Source organism: Dendrobates tinctorius, unplaced genomic scaffold (genome assembly GCF_039654945.1).
Source record: "Dendrobates tinctorius isolate UK_male_01 unplaced genomic scaffold, ASM3965494v1 ptg000073l, whole genome shotgun sequence".
Classification (NCBI taxonomy): domain Eukaryota; kingdom Metazoa; phylum Chordata; class Amphibia; order Anura; family Dendrobatidae; genus Dendrobates; species Dendrobates tinctorius.
In genome coordinates this window covers 15,974,603-15,995,940 of record NW_027361741.1, presented here as the reverse complement: position 1 = coordinate 15,995,940, position 21,338 = coordinate 15,974,603, and the positions used below count along the sequence as shown (strand labels likewise).

The window sequence follows — 21,338 nt, the reverse complement described above, 5'->3', positions numbered from 1 at the left end:
TTGAATTTGCATTATTCATGTAGTCTTCCAGTCTTAACTTTTATTTGTTCATTTAACCCCTTTACCCCCGAGGATGGTTTGCACGTTAATGACGGACCAATTTTTACATTTCTGACCACTGTTCTTTATGCAATTTGCCAACTTTGAATTTCCATGCCCTTAAATCACAGAGCTATGGCACATAAAATACTTAATAAGTAACATTTCCCACATGTCTACTTTACATCAGCACAATTTTTAAACCAAATTTTTTTTTTCTTAGGAAGTTATAAGGGTTAAAATGTGACCATCGATTTCTCATTTTTACAACACCATTTTTTTTTAAGGGACCACATCACATTTGAAGTCACTTTGAGGGGTCTATATGATAAAAGATACCCAAAAGTGATACCATTCTAAAAACTGAACCCCTCAAGGTGCTCAAAACCACATACAAGAAGTTTATTAACCATACAGGTGCTTCACAGGAATTTTTGGAATGTGGAAAAAAAATTAGCATTTAACTTTTTTCCCCAAAAATTTACTTCAGATCCAATTTTTTTTATTTTGACAAGGGTAACAGGAAAAAATGGACAACCACATTTGTTGTGTAATTTCTCCTGAGCATGCCGATACCCCAGATGAAGGATAAAACCACTGGTTGAGCGCAAGTCAGAGCTTGGAAGGAAGGAGTGTCATTTGACTTTTTGAATGTAAAATTTGCTGGAACAATTGGTGGATGCCATGTAACATTTGGAAAGTCTCTGATGTGCCTAAACAATGACAATCCCCCACACCATTTTGGAAACTAGACCCCTCAGGGAACTGATCTAGATGCGTGGTGAGCACATTGAACCCTTAGGTGCTTGACAGAAGTTTATAACGTTGAGTCGTAAAAATAAAAAAAATTTTTTTTCCCACAAATGTTTTTAGCACCAAAAATGCATTTTCATAAGGGTAACAGGAAAAATTGCACCAAACAATTATTGTGCAATTTATCCTGAGTACGCTGATACCCCATATGTGGGGGAATACTATTTTTGAGGCAAAGTGCAAAGCTCAGAAGGGAAGAGGCGCCATATTGAAGTTCAGATTTTTCTGGAATTGCTTTAGGGTACCATGTCACATTGGCATAGCCCCTGAGGTGTCAGAATAACAGAAACCCCCCATATGTGAAGTTATTTTATATACAGTGAAGTAAGAATAAATTACATTTTACCACTAAAATGTTGCTTTAGCCCCAAGTTTTTAATTTTTCTAAGGGCTAATAAGAAAAGTTTTTACAACAAACTGAGGTCCATTATTTCCTGAGTGCGCCAATAACCTACTTGTAAGCGGGAAATATTTTTCAGGCACAATGCAAAGCTCAGAAGGCAAGGAGCGCCAGATTTTACTGTTATGATTTGCAGGTGCCATGACCCACTGCGAAAGCCCATGAGGTGCCAAAATAGCAGAATCCCCATAAGTGGCTCCATTTTACAAACTACTTCTCTCAATGAATTCTTCTAGGGGTGCAGTGATCATATTGACACGATGGGTGTGTCACAGAGTTTTATATAATTGGGCAATGAAGACAAAATAACTACATTTTTACCACCAAAATTTTGTTTTAGCCCCAGATTCTATATTTTCACACAAGAGGTGGGTAAAAATTACACCAAAATTTGTCCCACAATTTCTACTGAACGTGGCAATACCCCATATGTGGCTGTACAATACTACTTAAGCATATGGAGAGACTCGGGAGTAACGGAGCGCTATTTGTCTCCTGGAGCACAGATTTTCTTAGAACAGTTTGTGGACTCCATATAATTGCTAGAAGAGCAGAATTCCCCTCAAGTGACCCCATTTGGGAAACTATACCCCTTGAGGAATTTATCTACAGGTGTAGTGACGATTTTGACTCCATGGGTATTTTTGAGAAACAATCAGCAATGAATGTTGCTGAGTGAAAAATGGAAACTGCCATTGTAGTAAACAGTTCACTGTAGTGACTAGGACGTTATGCCCAACCTGTAAGTTAGGCGGCATCTCATCGCTACAGAAATGCCAAACGTGAACACAGTATGTGGTTTAGGTACACTGTGGGGCTCAGAAGGGAGGGGGGCATTTGGATTTGGGAGCGAAGAATTTTCTGAATTTCTTTCGGCGAGTGAGGAGCCATTTCGCTTTTCCAGAGCCTTTGCGCTACCAGTAACATGGAAGCCTCCTATATTTCCCGAGGGAGCCATTCACTATAATGAGGCAGCAGCAGAATTACTCTGGACTCCGTCTGGCCTCTGTTCAGCGGTGTTCTTTTCAGAAGTGCACAAAACTGTAGCCGACAGCACCTTGATGCAATCCTAAAAAGACGGACACCGCTGTATCACAGGCCTTCATCTGCATCATTATAGGGAATCTTCCACCAGAAGTTCCATCTGAATCACATATTTCAGAGACTTACATGGAAACTGCGGTGCAAGCACTCAGCGCAGAGCTCAGGATAAATGTGCGCCCATCCTTACTGCGATCTTTGGGAGTCAGAATGAAAAAAAAACAACAGCATGTGAAGAATTGGTTTTATTTATTTTTTACGCCATTCCTTGTGCGGTATAAGTGATTAGACAACTTTAGAAAAATATTCAGAATTGAGCGTCCTCAGTGGTTGATACCTTTTAATGGCTAACTGAAAAGATGGTAACACATTGCAAGCTTTCGAGACTACTCAGGTCTCTTCATCAGGCTAGACGAATACAAAATCTGACGAGTCACATATTTATGCACAATACAGCACAGAAAAAATGCAACAGATGAGACAAGTGACGTGAAGCAGAATTATGATTATGGGAGAGGGAGAAACATAAATATTGGACCAGTTCATAGATAAGGAGTCCGGATGTTTTATTGTCCTCTGATTGGGGTCTCCTAATCAGAGGACAATCAGACGCCTATCAGAGGACAATAAAACATCCAGACTCCTTATCTATGAACTGGTCCAATATTTATGTTTCTCCCTCTCCCATAATCAAAATTCTGCTTCACGTCACTTGTCTCATCTATTGCATTTTTTCTGTGCTGTATTGTGCATAAATATGTGACTCTTCAGATTTTGTATTAGTCTATGCCTGATGAAGAGACCTCAGTAGTCTCAAAAGCTTGCAATGTGTTACCATCTTCTCAGTTAGCCATTAAAAGGTATCAACCACTGAGGACTCTCAATTCTGAATATTTTTCTATCTACTGGCTAACACGGTACAAAGATATACATCTTTCCTGCAGACAACTTTATTCTTCGAGTCGGTGCAATTACATCGATACCAGATTTATATTGCGTTTTTATGTTTGGTTGCTGTCACACACTAAAAGATGCTTTTTTTTTGCCAAAAAATAGTTTTTGCATCACCACATTTAGAGAGCTATAATTTTTCCATATTTTGGCCCACAGAGTCATGTGAGGGCTTGATTTTTGCAGTATGAGTTGATGTTTTTGATTGGTACCATATTCAGGCACATGACATTTTTTGATCGCTTTCTATTCAGGCATAACAGCAAAAACTATTTTATAGAAAAAATAATTATTTTTGCATCACTTTATTGTGAGAGCTATAACTTTTTTATTTTCTGCTGTTGGACCTCTATGGTGACTTGTATTTTGCAGGACAAGATGGTGTTTTCAGCGGTACCATGTTTATTTATATCCGTCTTTTTGATTGCGTGTTATTCCACTTTTTGTTTGGCGGTATGATGATAAAGCTTGTTGTTTTTTGCCTTGTTTTATTTATTTTTTATTTTTTTATGTGTTCACTAAAGGGGTTAAATAGTGGGACAGTTTTATAGGTTGGGTCATTGCGGACACAGTGATACCAAATATATGTACTTTTATTGTTTATACTATACTTTTTTTTATTCAAATATTTATTTAGAGATGCAATATCTTTTGATTTTTTTTATTATTATTTTTGATTTTTAAAAAATATTTTTACAATTATTTAAATTTTTTTTTTTGCTTTTTTCTAACTTTTTTACTTTGTCCCATTATGGGACAATCAGTTTTTGCAGGCTGATCACTTCTGCAGAAAGGAGATGTAGAAGTATCACCATGCTGCAGAAAATGTCACCTCTGCATTGACAGACAAACTTGCTTATCATGCATGAGGTCTGGTGACATGGATGTCATCATGCCGCGGGGTCTCCGATCCAAAGGCAGAGGGGCTGTCAGCACTCTGCCGGCTTCCGGAATGCTGCGATCATGTTCGATCTCAGCATTTCGGAGTTAAAGTGCCGGGAACGGTCTGCGACCACTCCTGGCACTTAGTGCCCAGTGTCAACTGTTAGAATCAGCTGACATCCGTCGGCGATCGCCCACCACACCCCCTGTGTGCGTGGGCAATTACTCAGATGTAATAATCTGTCCCTGGTCAAATAGGCCAAGGGACAGATTATTATGTCTGATTCCAGAAAGGGGTTAAAATCACCTGAATTCATTTTATTATGTAATTTATTATTAAAATACATTTTCTTATGCAATTTAAATGGAACCTCATAGCAGATGCATGCTGTGCGACCCACAGGCGTCATGTATCAGGCATTTGTTATATGATTTCCAGCCATATATGTTTGATTCTGGTGTTTCAAAGAAAAATGTGGTTTAATAGCTATTGAGGCCCAAGCCTCATTGGAGACTATAAAAAAAGATACTGGAGCAATGGTCAATCAAATAAAATAAAAAAATAATTGGGACAGAGAAATGAGAATCATCCAATAAAATTATCTTTATTATCAATAAATTTTACACTGCATGCAATAAACAGCTGCACCATAAAAATAAAAAATGTATGTACAATAAATAACACATAAAAAGGCCCACAGATAGCAAAATAAAAAATGTATGTACAGATAGCAAAAATGGAAAGGGAGTAAGAATATACACTCACTGGCCACTTTATTAGGTACACCATGCTAGTAACGGGTTGGACCCCCTTTTGCCTTCAGAACTGCCTCAATTCTTCGTGGCAGAGATTCAACAAGGTGCTGGAAGCATTCCTCAGAGATTTTGGACCATATTGACATGATGGCATCACACAGTTGGCGCAGATTTGTCGGCTGCACATCCCTGATGCGAATCTCCCGTTCCACCACATCCCAAAGATGCTCTATTGGCTTGAGATCTGGTGACTGAGGAGGCCATTTGAGTACAGTGAACTCATTGTCATGTTCAAGAAACCAATCTGAGATGATTCGAGCTTTATGACATGGCGCATTATCCTGCTGAAAGTAGCCATCAGATGCCTGTTCTTAGCTGAGAGGAGTGGTACCCAGTGTGGTCTTCTGCTGCTGTAGCCCATCTGCCTCAAAGTTCGACGCACTGTGCGTTCAGAGATGCTCTTCTGCCTACCTTGGTTGTAACGGGTGGCAATTTGAGTCACTGTTGCCTTTCTATCAGCTCGAACCAGTATGCCCATTCTCCTCTGACCTCTGGCATCAACAAGGCATTTCCGGCCACAGAACTGCCGCTCACTGGATTTTTTTTCTTTTTCGGACCATTCTCTGTAAACCCTAGAGATGGTTGTGCGTGAAAATCCCAGTAGATCAGCAGTTTCTGAAATACTCAGACCAGCCCTTCTGGCACCAACAATCATGCCACGTTCAAAGGCACTCAAATCACCTTTCTTCCCCATACTGATGCTCGGTTTGAACTGCAGGAGATTGTCTTGACCATGTCTACATGCCTAAATGCACTGAGTTGCCGCCATGTGATTGGCTGATTAGAAATTAAGTCTTAACACACAGTTGGACAGGTGTACCTAATAAAGTGGCCAGTGAGTGTAAATTACTCATATAATCCAGATAATATGTATACCACGGCAGGTTAATTCCCAAGAAAGTATGTACATAAACGGAGTACCAAGTATATATATATAAACTAGCTGAAGAGCCCGGCATTTCCCGGGCATAGTAACTAACTGTGGTTAGTTATAGCAAATTATAATTATCCTCCATCCCATAGTACCGTGCCCATATACCCATCATACATATCCACGATCCCATGTGCCTGTGCCCATATACTCATCACACATCCTCCATCCCTTAGTTGAGTGCCCATATACCCATCATACATATCTGCATCCTATAGTCCCATGCCCATATACCCATCACACATCCTCCATCCCATAGTCCCATGCCCATATACCCATCACACATCCTCCATCCCATAGTCCCGTGCCCATATACCATCACACTTCCTCCATCCCATAGTCCCGTACCCATATACCCATCACACATCCTCCATCCCATAGTCCCATCATACATATTCACCATCCCATAGTCAAGTGCCCATATACTCATCATACATATTCGCCATCCCATAGTCAAGAGCCCATATACCCATCACACATCCTTCATCTCACAGTCCCATGCCCATATACCCATCATACATATCCTCCATCCCATAGTCCCGTGCCCATATACCCATCACACTTCCTCCATCCCATAGTCCCGTACCCATATACCCATCACACATCCTCCATCCCATAGTCCCATCATACATATTCACCATCCCATAGTCAAGTGCCCATATACTCATCATACATATTCGCCATCCCATAGTCAAGTGCCCATATACCCATCACACATCCTTCATCTCACAGTCCCATGCCCATATACCCATCATACATATCCTCCATCCCATAGTCCCGTACCCATATACCCGTCATCCATATCCTTCATCTCATAGTCCCGTACCCATATACCCATTATGACATCATCACCATGGCAACCGTTATGACATAACCATCACCATTACAACCTATATTGAATCAGCGTCGCCATGGCAACAATTGTGACATCATAATGAAGGGCGAGGCTTGATGCACACACACTTTTTCCCATTATGTAGATAGGGGTAAAATTGTTTGGTGAATTGGAACGCACGGGGTTAAAATTTCACCTCACAACATAGCCTAGGACACTCTCGGGGTCCAGACGTGTGACTGTGCCAAATTTTATGGCTGTAGCTGCGACGGTGCGGATGCCAATCCCGGACATACATACATACATACACTTGAGCTTTATATATTAGATATATAAAACAATGTGAAAGTGCACAGTGCTAAATTATTAAAAAGATAATATCACATATGTATATTAGGATTATCATTATTCTCATTTGCACATGGAAACACGAGCAATGGAATGAAACTGAAAGGGAAAAGATACAGATTAGACACAGATTAGATATTAGAAAAAACTTGTTGACAGTGAGGGTGATCAATGAGTGGAACAGGCTGTCACAAGAAGTGGTGAGTTCTCCCTCAATGGAAGTCTTCAAAGGCTGAACAAACATCTGTCTGAGATGGTTTAGTGAATCCTGCATTGAGCATGGGGTTGGACATGATGATCCTGGAGGACCCTTCCAACTCTACCATTCTATGATTCTATGTATCTCTGTATGTGCAAATATAGAGGGACCTACAACTCACGGGAGTGGACAGGAAGACGCCATACTGGGATCCACCTGTCTGAATACATTCCTAAGCGACCTGGTCTCTGTTGGCTATTAAACTATGTTTTCCTCTGAAACAGAAGAATTTCGGCATTAAACATACCTGTCTGAAATTGTACTGCCAACATCTGATACAAGCCGCCCATGGATTGGGTGCATGTATCAGCTGTCAGGTTCCCTTTAATTGACTCAAAGCTGCTGATTTTTGCAGGAAAGAAATAGATATGTATATCAAATGGCAGACCAAATTCTATTATACTGTTTAACAGCTACTGGTTCTTATGCTACTTTACTATTTATTCTGCTACTATTACTATTGACATTGCATTTTAACATTTCCTAATAATGTCTAAATTTTAGACAAGACAATGTAAACTAAGTTTTAAAATATGCCAGATAGTTGTTTTTGCTGTTTGATAAATAAGGTGCATGTTTATACTGTTTAGTCTATGCATATCACACCTATTAGTTTACTTTGTGTCAACATTTTAGTGCAATTCTGATGCATGCTGTCACTTTTAAGGACACACAAAACTTACAGAAAGCCACACTTTTCACTGGTACATCGCTAAGTGGTTGCTGGTGAGCTGCCACACAGGCAGATCTCACCAGCGACATCGCTGGGGTCGGGGGTCGCTACTTACCTGTCACACTAGGCGATCCTGCGTCCTCCCGCCCGGCTCCACGCGTCACTCGTCCTCACAGCAGGAAGCTGACGACGAGAAACAGTCCAGGACGTTCTTGCGCGATCAGCGATAACCAGCGGGGGAGCCGGTCGGAGGTAAGTATCAGACATAGCGATATCGCTGCTACGTCACAAAAACCATTGACGTTATAGCGATATCGCTTAGTGTGACAGGCCCTTAAGTCGCACCCTTGTTGTGTGACTCTCACAATGTGTCTAAAACATATAAAAAGGTCTTATTAAAGTAATAGTGGCCCCCAGTCCCTGTGTAGTTGTACATGTTGAGCATTTCGTATATAACAGCAATGTAAAAGATTGCACATCAATACAAACGTTTTCAAAAACTATATCACTATATTAACTTTGGAGCATCAAATTGGGTGCGCCAATCATTACAATAGTTCAGCTTATATAGTTATCCTTAAGGGACACATTTGTTATAACTGTATATTTTAGTACTTACAGCTGGATATCGAGGAATATTCTTCTGTCGTCTCCCACGTGGATTCGCCATATACAGTCTTCTCCTTCTGTGTATAAGTCAGGCCAGTTTGGTGACAATATAACCCCGGCAGGAGTAGACAACTCACCACCACACATTGCTGGGCAGAGAAAAGGATAACAGTAAGTTATATAAATTTCAAAGGCATTCAGACCTGAATATGGGATAATGCCCCCCAATTGTAAATTATATCACTATTACAAGTCACAGAAGTTCATCATCAATTCAAAAACAGCTCCAAGCGGTTTCTATTAATTAGTAACACTGCCGTGAAGAATAAAGAGACATGTTTAATGCAAGATTATAGGTTTGAAACCCGAGTTTAAAAAAGCTGATATATATAGAGCCATCAATCACTGCTTCATCTAGAGGAACCATGAGAGTGTAGGTGAGAGCTAAAAAGAGGACACAGAGTGGTAGTTACTTTTCTGTATCATCAGCACATTTTGGGGAACTCCAAGTTTTACATGTATTTCCAAAAATATCAGGGCAGGTTCTCTAGCAATGTTCCCTCTAAAAAGAAAGCTCTGCTAAAAAATTGAGCTAAAAATCACAAAATCTGATGACAAGTACAACTACAATGGGTTTGTTAAACATATTAGAATGGTATTTTAACTTTCTAGTGATATTTATTATACATAAAATATGGTTCCTTATGGAACTTAACTGGGAAAAAATCACCGAAAAAGTTCCCTACATACTAGTTTATAGTATCAAGACTTAATTATTGAGTTGATTTCAATAACCTTTAAGAGGTTTGTCTGGGTTTGGGAAAAAAGTCTTCAGTAGTTGACTTCACATTCTGTGCGTTGTCCCCATTACCTTGTATTCACTGAGTGAGCAGTACAGTATGTATGTGATTTGCCTACTTGCAGTCACGTACCGACTGGACACGTGCGGCATCTTACAATAGAGGAGAATTGAGAGAAATAGACAGAGTCAAGTCAGCACATGACCACAAGCCTGCAAATCACATACATAAATACTGAGAAATTGTGATAGTCGTTAATCTGCAGTCACATAGAAAGACTGCAGACCTTTGTCTTAACAACCACTTTAACAATTTATGTGTGTCCAGCACTTAGCACTTTCACCAATCACCTTAAAACTGCTGTCATGTCGGCGGCGGTGACCACTGCCGTTGCAGCAGCGGCGATGTCCGCCGCCTCTACTCACCAGCCCATGTCTCACCGCGCGGTGCCCACCTCCTCCTCCTTTCTCCCATCCTCCCGGCGTGTGGCTGTCCTGCGCAGGCGCCCTAGGCCGCGGGCATGCGCTCTGCAGGCTTCTTAACCCTGCAGCGCCCACCCAGAGGCCCTGGCTGTGTAGGGTATATAAGGCATCTCCAAGATGGTGGAGACGCCTGATTATCGTGTGCTATTCCTTACGGTATTCTGGCCGAGTTGTAGGGAGCTTCTCTACAACTTCTTGTGTTACCCATACTCCTCTCTCAGTTCTGTATTCCGTACTCTGTCCTGTACTCCGTTCTCCATCCTGTACTCCGTGTTCAGTCCTGCACTCCGTACTCTGTCCTGTACTCCTCACTCAGTCCTGTACTCCGTACTCCGTTCTGTACTCCTCACTCAGTCCTGTATTCGGTACTCCGTCCTGTACTCCTCACTCAGTCCTGTACTCCGTACTCCGTCCTGTACTCCTCACTAAGTCCTGTACTCCGTACTCTGTCCTGTACTCCTCACTCAGTCCTGTACTCCGTACTCCGTCCTGTACTCTGTTCTCCATCCTGTACTCCGTTCTCCGTCCTGTACTCCGTTCTCCGTCCTGTACTCCGTTCTCCGTCCTGTACGCCGTGCTCAGTCCTGTATGCCATGCTCTGTCCTGTACTCCATACTCAGTCCTGTACTCTTCCCTGTGTTCCTGACCCGTCCTGTATCTCCGGTTCATCTTGTGCTCTGGTTCCGCCAGTTGCTCTCTGGTCCCTTGAGCTGCCCCTCTTGGTTCTAGCTGTCGTGGTATCTGTCTTCCGAGGGTCTGCCCCTAATGGTCCCTGTATAGGGGTCGGCTTTACCTGGCATGCTCACCCTCGCGATCTCCAGTTCCGCGATCCAGAGGGTCCACTCTCGGACGTTGCCTCCCTTGGTCGTCACAGCATAATCAGGCCATGGACCCCGCTAGTGCCTCGGCGGCCACGCAGAAAGAATTGCTCTTTTTACGGGAGAACCAGACTAGAATAATGTCCTTCATGAAATCCATGGACACCCGGCTTTCCGCCTTACAAACTGCTGACCCAGGGAACGCCCTGTTGCTAGCTGGGCTCCAGCAGGAGCTCGCGCAGCAGCACGATGCCCAGTCCCACATTCTGAGTTACATGGCGTCCGTAGATGACCGACTTCTGTCTCTTCAGTCCTCCGCTGCCGCTTTGGCTCTACATCGGGACCCCGTATCTCACCCGCCTCCATGCTTAGGGAAGCCTCCCAGGTATAGCGGCGACCACAAGTTATGTCAGGGTTTTTTAAATCAGTGCCAGTTACACTTTGAGCTCCTGCCCCAGCAATACCCCTCTGATCGAGCCAAATTAGAGTTTATTGTGTCCCATCTTGAGGGGGAGGCCTTAGCTTGGGTGAATCCCCTGTGGGAGAGAGATGACCCGGTGGTATCTAGCATACAGAACTTTCTGGATACTTTCCACAGGGTATTTGATGAGCCTGGCCGCGTGGCCTCTACCACTGAGGTTCTTTTCAACCTCCGTCAGGGATCTCTCACCGTAGGACAGTATGCCATCCGCTTCTGGACACTATCCTCTGAGCTAGGGTGGAATAATGAGGCTTTGGTTGGGGCCTTTTGGAGGGGACTCTCGGGCAAAATAAAAGATGAGCTTGCCGGTCGAGACACTCCAACCACCCTGGAGGATCTCATATCTCTAGCCACCCGTATAGATTTACAGTTTCAAGAACGCTCCCGAAAGTCAGTTAGGGAGAAGAGACCCTTTAGGCTATATCAAGCGCCCATTCCCCGCTCTCCGGTGTCTCCTAGTAATTCCGCTCCTGAGCCCATGCTGGTGGACCGAGTAAAGTTGTCCGAGCAACGTCGCAGGGAGAGAAGAACGCAGAAGCTATGACTTTACTGCGGCAGGGCCAATCATTTTGTGCGTAATTGCCCAGAGATGCCGGGAAACGCCTCCACCTAGGCCAGGTAAGAGAGGCCTCCCTAGGTGATACTGATTCCTCTCTGCCCCTTACCATTTCGGCTCTAATTGTTTTAGGTCGGGAGCGTAGATCTGTGGAGGTGTATGTGGACTCGGGTGCGGTTGGTAACTTCATCCGGCTCAAGGAAGTGGACCAGTTCCGGATTCCGGTGGTTACTCTAGAAAATCCACGCACAATTGCCTCTGTGGATGGCAAACCGCTACCTGAACCCATCACCATGGTCACTGTCGAGGTGGAGTTACAAGTTGGAGCTCTTCACGGGAAAAGATCGCCTTTTACGTCCTGCCTAAATTGTCCCACGCCGTGCTCCTCGGCCTACCATGGCTCCGCTTACATGAGCCCGTTCTGGACTGGCGCTCTGGGGAGATCCTACGCTGGAGACACTCCTGCCATGAACATTGTTTATTGTCGGTACCTCGTCCTGGATCACTGCACGCTCTTACCGATCTTCCTGGGCTTCCCACGACTTATCATTTGTACACCGATGTCTTCAGCAAAAAAGAGGCAGAGATCCTGCTGCCGCATTGGTCCTACAATTGCCCAATTGAGTTGATTCCGGGAGCTACTCCCCCCAGGGGGAGAACTTATCCACTGTCTCCAGTGGAGACTTCGGCCATGTCTGAGTACATCCGGGAAAACTTGGCCTGGGGTTTTATTCGGAAGTCATCTTCTCCTGCTGGAGCAGGGTTTTTCTTAGACTGGATGAAAGATGGATCCCTTTGGCCGTGTATTGACTACCGAGGCTTGAACAGTATCACTGTCAAAAATAGGTATCCTCTCCCGCTAATCCCTGAACTCTTTGACTGTTTGAGAGGGGCCTGGATCTTTGCCAAGTTGGATCTGCGGGGAGCCTATAACTTGATCCGAATCCGTGCCGGGGACGAGTGGAAGACAGCCTTCAATACACGGGACGGCCATTACAAGTATTTGGTCATGCCTTTTGGTCTCTGCAAGGCCCTGGCGGTATTCCAGGAGTTCGTTAATGAGATCTTCCGAGACCTGCTGTACTCATGTGTCATCGTATATCTAGATGACATCCTCGTCTTTTCACCTGACTTATCCTCCCATAGAAGGAGTGTTCGGCTGGTCCAGCAACGCCAACGGGAGAACTGACTCTATGCTAAATAAGAGAAATGCCTTTTTGAGCAAACTTCACTGCCCTTCTTAGGGTATATTATCACGGACTCCGGGGTGAAGATGGACCCTGAGAAATTATCTGCGGTACTGAAATGGCCACGTCCGGTCGGATTAAAAGTCATCCAACGGTTCCTGGGTTTCGCAAACTATTACAGGCAGTTTGTCACTCACTTCTCTTCTGTGACCAAGCCCCTCTCAGCTCTGACCCGAAAAGGGACAAAAGCAAATGTCTGGCCTTCAGAGGCCGAAGAGGCCTTTCTTGCCTTGAAACGGTCCTTTGCTACAGCCCCGATTTTACACTGGCCAATAGTTAGTAGGCCCTTCATCCTAGAGGTAGATGTGTCCTCCACCGGAGCAGGGGCGGTGTCAGGACTCTGGACACTTTTGCTATGTTCTGGAATTTTGCCCTTCTCCAAGATGGTGGTCTGGCCTTCATGTGTTCCTGTCTGCTGCCTTTAAGACTCCACCCCAGTCATTAATCAATGCTGGAGTATTCTGCCTGTGTTCCTTTGAGTACTGGGTTGTCCTGGCTTCACAGTTGCTGTAGCTTGCTGAGGTTGTTCCATTCGTGGTTGCTTCAAGAGACTATACTGCACACCTCTGCTGCTGCCCGCTCCACAGCCGCTGGCTGTCTCCGCTGCTCTGCTGTCCTGTTACCTGCTGCCACCTGATCGGTGAGACTTACTGTTTGCTCCGTCCTAAAGAATCTACCGTGTGCTTGCTACTTGTGGTTCTGCGATTCCGGCTGACTCAGCGGCCCTGCCGTGCCATAACCGGACCAGGGTTAGGGTACCCACTGGATAGACTTTCTGAGAACTATACCGTACTGATAACGGCATCTGTTTCCATAGTGGCCGGCTATAACGTTCTGGACTTTGTTTCTAAACTATGCTCCAAGCATTCGATACCTTGAAAGGCGTATACCCTGCAACTGGCCGCTGACCTCTAGCGGCAGTTTATTGACTGTTGTGTTTGCCTTGTTCACACTGTGCATGCATGGTTTTACTGTGTTCTTACATAAACTCGATTCCCTTAACTCTGGACTCTGCTGTGATTGTGCTTCTTGCCAAGAAACCCCTGTAGTATCCACTATAGTTGTTACAGGATACTCCAGCCCAAAAAGAGGGGTTTGCAGGAGCTATGTCTGACAGCAAGATGGAACAGGTGTACACCATGCTCCGTTCCCTGCAGCAGGATATGAATGTTCTGCAAAAGAAAGTTGAAAGCGTGGAACGTAATCAACGGGTTTTTGGGCAGAATCTGCAGGACTTAGACGCTCGAGTTGCAGCACAGGAAAGCAGATTGACTGGATTGGAGACCCAGTGTGGACAAAACTTCCAGGACATCAGTACACAGATGGCAGCTCAGGGGGCTCGACCTGTGACTTTGCCTGCAGGGCACGTACCACCACCTAGCCTTCCTAAATTACCACCATTTAGATACAATGGCGACCGCGACAAGTTTCGTGGATTCGTGAACCAATGTATGCTGTACTTTGACATCCATGCTGATCATTTCCCAACGGGCCGTTCTAAAGTGCTATGTATAATCATGCTGCTGACCTCACGTGCGCTCGCTTGGGCGAATCCTATGATCGAGTCTCGTGACCCACGCCTGAATGTGCTGGATGATTTTTTGGCCGCCATGGCACTAATGTTTGACGATCCAAATCGTTGCGCTTCTGCTGAGACCGCGCTGCTATCTTTGCGCCAGGGCAAGCGCTCGGTTATTGAATATGCGACCGACTTCTGGCGACTAGCAGTAGATACTAATTGGGACCTTTATGCACAGGTTCCCATTTTTAAGAGAGGCCTGTCCAGCGTGGTAAAGGATGAATTAGCCCGCTCAGAATCCCCACAGGAGCTCGAGGCTTTTATACAGCATTGCGTGCGCATAGACATTCACCTTACTGAGCGCAGGCAGGAAAAGCTGGCTGTGTACAACCGCATGTCTAATTTTTCCCTTCCTCCCAAAGAAACTGCAGGTAAGACATCTCGGGGTGTGGAGGAGGTACCGATGCAGATTGACTCAGTTCAGAGGCGTGATAGTAATGAACGCCGGGAACATCGCCTTCGGGAGAGTTTGTGTTTTTATTGCGGCCAGTCAGATCACTTCCTGATTAACTGCCCAAAATGTCCTAAACGTCAGAACAAAGTGGTAGCTGCGATTGGGGAGCTGGATGGCAGTGATACGGAATCCGACACTTCTGAGTGTAGCCTGCCTATAGATGCAGTGTTTCAGTCGCTTGCTATGACCACACCCCCCGGGGAAGTGAAGGAAAAGAGCTCTCATTGTTCCCTCCCTATTAAAATCTTGTGTGCTGAAAGATGGATTTCCAGCTCAGCTATGATCGACTCAGGGGCGGGGGGCAATTTTATGGACATTTCTTTTGCCAAGGAACATGGCATTCAGTCTTGTCAGAAGGCTTCTCCAATTAATTTGGAGACAGTAGACGGCTCACCCCTAATCTCTGGCCCTGTAGACCAGGAGACAATACCTCTCACGATCTTATTGGAGCCGGATCATCAGGAGCATTTTCCCGTGATCCTAGGTATTCCCTGGTTGCGCTCTCAGAACCCGACCATCAACTGGGAGACCAAGGCGATCACTTTCCCAACAAGGGAGAAGTCTGCTACTGAGACAATCTCTACATCCTTGAAGGCCGAATCTCCTATACAGGTAGTGGGGATACCAACTGTCTATAAGGAATTTTCTGATGTGTGTGACAAGGAGAAGGCGGACCAGCTCCCGCCACACAGACACTATGACTGCCCTATTGAACTCCTTCCCGGAGCAGCGATCCCCTTTAGTAATGTCTACCCTCTGGCTGCACCAGAACTTCAGGCCCTAAAAGAGTACATCGATGAAAATCTGGCCAAGGGCTTCATACGCCCTTCTTCCTCGCCAGCTGGGGCGCCTATATTCTTTGTGAAAAAGAAGGATGGGACACTAAGACCATGCATCGATTATCGGGGACTTAATAAGGTAACCATACGTAACCGCTACCCTCTACCGCTAATACCTGAATTAATGGAGAGAGTCCGCCAAGCAAAGGTCTTTTCCAAATTAGACCTTCGTGGGGCGTATAATGTAGTGCGTATTCATCCTGGGGATGAGTGGAAGACAGCTTTCAGATGCCGTTATGGACATTTTGAATATCTAGTAATGCCCTTTGGACTGTGTAACGCGCCAGCGACCTTCCAACACCTCGTCAATGATATTTTCAGGGATCTATTGGACCAGTTTGTGGTCATATACTTGGACGACATTTTGATTTTTTCAGACTCATTGCAGGAACATGAGGAACATGTCAAGACGGTTTTAAGACGGCTGAAGGAGAACCACCTATATATTAAACTGGAGAAATGCGAGTTCCATCGCTCCGAGATACAGTTTCTGGGCTATGTCATCTCCCCTCAGGGGCTGAATATGGAATCTGGAAAGATCCAGGCAATCACCGACTGGCCGGTACCCAAAAATATAAAACAGGTACAACGTTTTATCGGTTTTGCCAATTTTTATAGACGTTTTATCCGAAATTTCTCTGATATTGTCCGTCCCATCACTGCATTGACAAAGAAGGAGAATCCATTTAAATGGTCAACACAAGCTCAGGAAGCATTTATTCGGCTTAAGACCTGTTTTACTTCAGCTCCACTGTTGGTCCACCCTGATCCGACACTTCCATTTATCGTGGAAGTGGATGCCTCAGACAACGCCTTGGGGGCCATCCTTTCGCAGAGAGTCAGAGAGAAGGCCTTACTTCATCCATGTGCTTTCTTTTCTCGTAGGCTGACCTCAGCAGAGAAGAACTATGACATAGGGGATAAGGAGCTGCTGGCCATTATTGCGGCTTTTAAAGAATGGAGGCACCATCTCCAAGGAGCCGCTCAACAAGTTATTGTGTTGACAGACCATCGTAACCTGGAGTTTCTTAGGTCCGCGAAATGTCTCTCTCCTCGTCAGGCCCGCTGGAGCTTATTTCTGAATCAATTCGATTTTATTATCTCCTTTCGACCAGGTTCTCGCAATGGAAAAGCAGATGCGCTATCTCGGATTCATGCTGCAGATGCCTTACCAGGACCCCCGCCGAAAACGATTCTTTCCGATGCCAATTTCATCGGGGTCATCCAGGATAAGGACTTATGGAAGGACATCAAGGAAGCGTATGTAGGTGACGTACTCTTGACTAACCCACCTGCTGATGTCAATCTGGTCCTTAAAGGGGGCATGTGGTTCAGAGGACAACGTGTTTACATCCCAGAGGTGGTCCGTCTCAAAATCTTCAGAGTGGTTCACGATTCCAAGGTGGCAGGTCATAGGGGGGTACAGAAGACCCAAGAGTTCCTAAGTCGCTTCTTCTGGTGGCCAACATGCCTGAAGGACACAAAGGACTACGTTCTCTCGTGCGAGGTATGTGCTCGTCATAAGACCACGCGTATGTCACCTACGGACCTCCTGCAACCTTTACCTATTCCATCCCGCCCATGGGGGTCGATATCTATGGACTTTATTGTGGAGCTGCCCATCTCTAAAGGCATAGTAGAAACTGAAAGAAAAAGAGCGCAATAGGGTCTTACCCGAGAAAACACAGATATAAGTCAATGGTTTATACTCACCCTCTGCAGGAGAGTAACAGGCATAAAGGAACAAGGTCAGCTTGCTGCACATCCAAATGACCACGCCGTGGCCATAAATCTTCAGATTCAAGGAAGGAATTTTTATGGATTAAACGTGCGCTACCAGACCATCACTCCTCACAAGTTGTGTAGTTAATACATTTATTTCCCTACGCGCTTCAAAGTTAAAAACTTCTTCCTCAGGGAGGAAGAAGTTTTTAACTTTGAAGCGCGTAGGGAAATAAATGTATTAACTGCACAACTTGTGAGGAGTGATGGTCTGGTAGCGCACGTTTAATCCATAAAAATTCCTTCCTTGCATCTCTAAAGGCATGAATACGATCTTAGTGGTTGTAGACCGTTTAACAAAGGCCGCTCATTTCGTCCCATGCGCCGGTCTTCCCTCAGCTAAAGAGACTGGAGATCTGGTCCTACAGAATGTGTTTCGGCTGCATGGGGTCCCAGATGAGATCATCTCTGATCGAGGCTCCTAATTTACGTCAAGATTCTGGAAAGAGTTCTGTTCTGCACTCAATATTGATGTGTGCCTTTCTTCCGCCTATCACCCCCAGACAAATGGTCAGACAGAACGGACCAATCAGACCTTGGAACAGGATCTTCGGTGCTACGTCAGCCACCTTCAAGATGATTGGCTGGACTTACTTCCTTTGGCGGAGTTTTCTTATAACAACTCTCAGAACGCCTCTACTAAGGTAACACCGTTTTTTGCAAACCTGGGTTACCATCCCAGTATCTTTCCCAGGTCTCCAATAAAGTCTCCGGTTCCGGCTGTAGAGGAAAGGCTTACTACGATGAAACAGAATATGGAGGTTCTAAAAGAGACCCTGACTTCAGCCCAAGAGCGCTACAAAAGATCGGCAGATAGATTCCGCAAACCAGCACCTGTGTTCAAGGTAGGGAATTCCGTATGGTTATCCACCAAGAATTTAAAATTGAATGTTCCTTCACAGAAGCTTGGACAGAAGTTCATCGGCCCTTTCAGGATTAATGGCATTGTGAGCTCTGTGGCCTGTCGCCTGAAGTTACCTAGGACTATGAAGGTACATCCCGTATTTCATGTTTCCCTACTAAAGGCTGTCTCACCCAATACTTTTCAGGGTCGTGTTGTGCCACCTCCACGGCTGGTGATAATTGATGGGCAAGAGGAATTTGTGGTCGATGACATTATTGACTCCAGAATTCGCAGAGGTTGGCTCCAGTATCTGATTAGATGGCAGGGGTATCCCCCTGAAGAAGACTCTTGGGAACCGGTGGAGAACATCAGCGCTCAAAGGAAGATTTCTCTTTTCCATCAGAGATTCCCCGAGAAACCAGGTTCGGGATCGTCCTGAGGCCGCTTCTAAGGAGGGAGTAATGTCAGGACTCTGGACACTTTTGCTATGTTCTGGAATTTTGCCCTTCTCCAAGATGGTGGTCTGGCCTTCATGTGTTCCTGTCTGCTGCCTTTAAGACTCCACCCCAGTCATTAATCAATGCTGGAGTATTCTGCCTGTGTTCCTTTGAGTACTGGGTTGTCCTGGCTTCACAGTTGCTGTAGCTTGCTGAGGTTGTTCCATTCGTGGTTGCTTCAAGAGACTATACTGCACACCTCTGCTGCTGCCCGCTCCACAGCCGCTGGCTGTCTCCGCTGCTCTGCTGTCCTGTTACCTGCTGCCACCTGATCGGTGAGACTTACTGTTTGCTCCGTCCTAAAGAATCTACCGTGTGCTTGCTACTTGTGGTTCTGCGATTCCGGCTGACTCAGCGGCCCTGCCGTGCCATAACCGGACCAGGGTTAGGGTACCCACTGGATAGACTTTCTGAGAACTATACCGTACTGATAACGGCATCTGTTTCCATAGTGGCCGGCTATAACGTTCTGGACTTTGTTTCTAAACTATGCTCCAAGCATTCGATACCTTGAAAGGCGTATACCCTGCAACTGGCCGCTGACCTCTAGAGGCAGTTTATTGACTGTTGTAGGAAAAAGAAAAAAGGTCCAGCTTTGCAAATTCAAGTCCAATTTATTGTTAAAAACAAGTCCAAAACAGAGCAAAAAATGGTGTGTTCACATGAGTAACAAGTAGTAGATTACGCGTTTCGAACAATAGCTTGTTCTTTCTCAAAGAAAGAACAAGCTATTGTTCGAAACGCGTAATCTACTACTTGTTACTCATGTGAACACACCATTTTTTGCTCTGTTTTGGACTTGTTTTTAACAATAAATTGGACTTGAATTTGCAAAGCTGGACCTTTTTTCTTTTTCCTTGGTTACTGCGTGAAGACTGCACGTGGTCCGGGCTATCCACTACACATGCCTTCAGGTGAGCTGGCTTTTTTTTCTTTTTTTGAATATTGACTGTTGTGTTTGCCTTGTTCACACTGTGCACGCATGGTTTTGCTGTGTTCTTACATAAACTCGATTCACTTAACTCTGGACTCTGCTGTGATTGTGCTTCTTGCCAAGAAACCCCTGTAGTATCCACTATAGTTGTTACAGGCGGTCCTTTCCCAGCAGACGTTTTCTGGCCACTTGGTGCCTTGTGGGTTCTTCTCTAAATCATTTTCTCCCACAGAATGCAACTATTCAATTGGAGATCATGAATTACTGGCCATTAAGATGGCTCTGGAGGCTTGGCGGTATCTTCTGGAGGGGGCGGTCCATCCATTCATAATCTTCACGGACCACAAGAATTTGGCGTGTCTTCAGTCTGCGCAATGGCTCAACTCCAGACAAGCCAGGTGGTCGCTGTATTTTTCCCGCTTTGACTTCAAACTCCATTTTCGGCCTGGGGATAGGAATACCAAGGCTGACGCCCTATCCAGGTCCTTGCAATCACCTGAGACTGAGGAGGTTCCTTCATATATCATTGAGCCTGCCAAAGTTATCACCGTGGCACTCACGACACTCTCCCCCATTCCACCAGGCAAGGCCTTCGTCCCACAGAATAAGAGGTCGGAAATGCTAGACTGGGGGCACTCCTCAAAGATTGCGGGTCATGTCGGGGTCAAGAAAATGCTCAGTCTCCTCTCTCGCTACTATTGGTGGCCTTCTCTTCGTCAAGACGTGACAGATTTCATAGCCTCCTGCACGACTTGTGCTCAGAACAAAGTACCAAGGAGTCTTCCATCCGGCCTGCTTCACCCTCTGCCTCCCCCTGAGGCCCCTTGGTGACAGATTGGTATGGACTTCATTACTGATTTACCTCGCTCTTCCAGTTGTACTACTATCCTAGTAGTGGTCGATCGCTTCTCCAAGATGGCCCATTTTATCCTGTTGCCCGGATTACCTATGGCACCTGAGTTGGCCAAGGTCTTCATCCACCAGATCTTCAGACTTCATGGACTCCCTCAACAAATTGTCTCTGATCGAGGGGTCCAGTTTATCTCCCGATTCTGGAGAGCACTCAGCAAACTCATGGGTACATCTCTGGATTTCTCCTCCGCTAACATCCTCAGTCCAATGGGCAAGTGGAACGGACCAATCAGGTACTGGCAGCCTATCTGCGTCACTTTTATAACGCCCATCAAGACAACTGGGTGTCCCTCCTGCCATGGGCAGGGTTCACCCATAACAATCACCCTAATGAGTCCACCACTAAAATGCCGTTCTTTGGGGTTTCCAGCCAGAACCCTGGTGTTCCGCTACCTCTCTCCATGCCTTCTGGTGTTCCCGCAGCGGATGCCCTCTCTTCTGAGTTTTCTCAGGTCTGGAGGGAGACCAGATAGGCACTTGAAAAATCCAGTATCCGGATTAAGAGACATGCAGACA

The 21,338-nt window shown here is 45.3% G+C and overlaps 1 protein-coding gene across 1 annotated transcript in view; it reads right to left on the bottom strand.

Moving 5' to 3' along the window:
- The window catches only part of SEZ6L (seizure related 6 homolog like), a 711,555-nt gene that overhangs the window by 106,802 nt on the left and 583,415 nt on the right, over nt 1-21,338 (bottom strand). Inside the window, exon 10 of the mRNA XM_073582661.1 lies at nt 8,608-8,746. Coding sequence (XP_073438762.1) covers nt 8,608-8,746 — 139 coding nt within the window. The remainder of the gene's footprint in view (nt 1-8,607; nt 8,747-21,338) is intronic.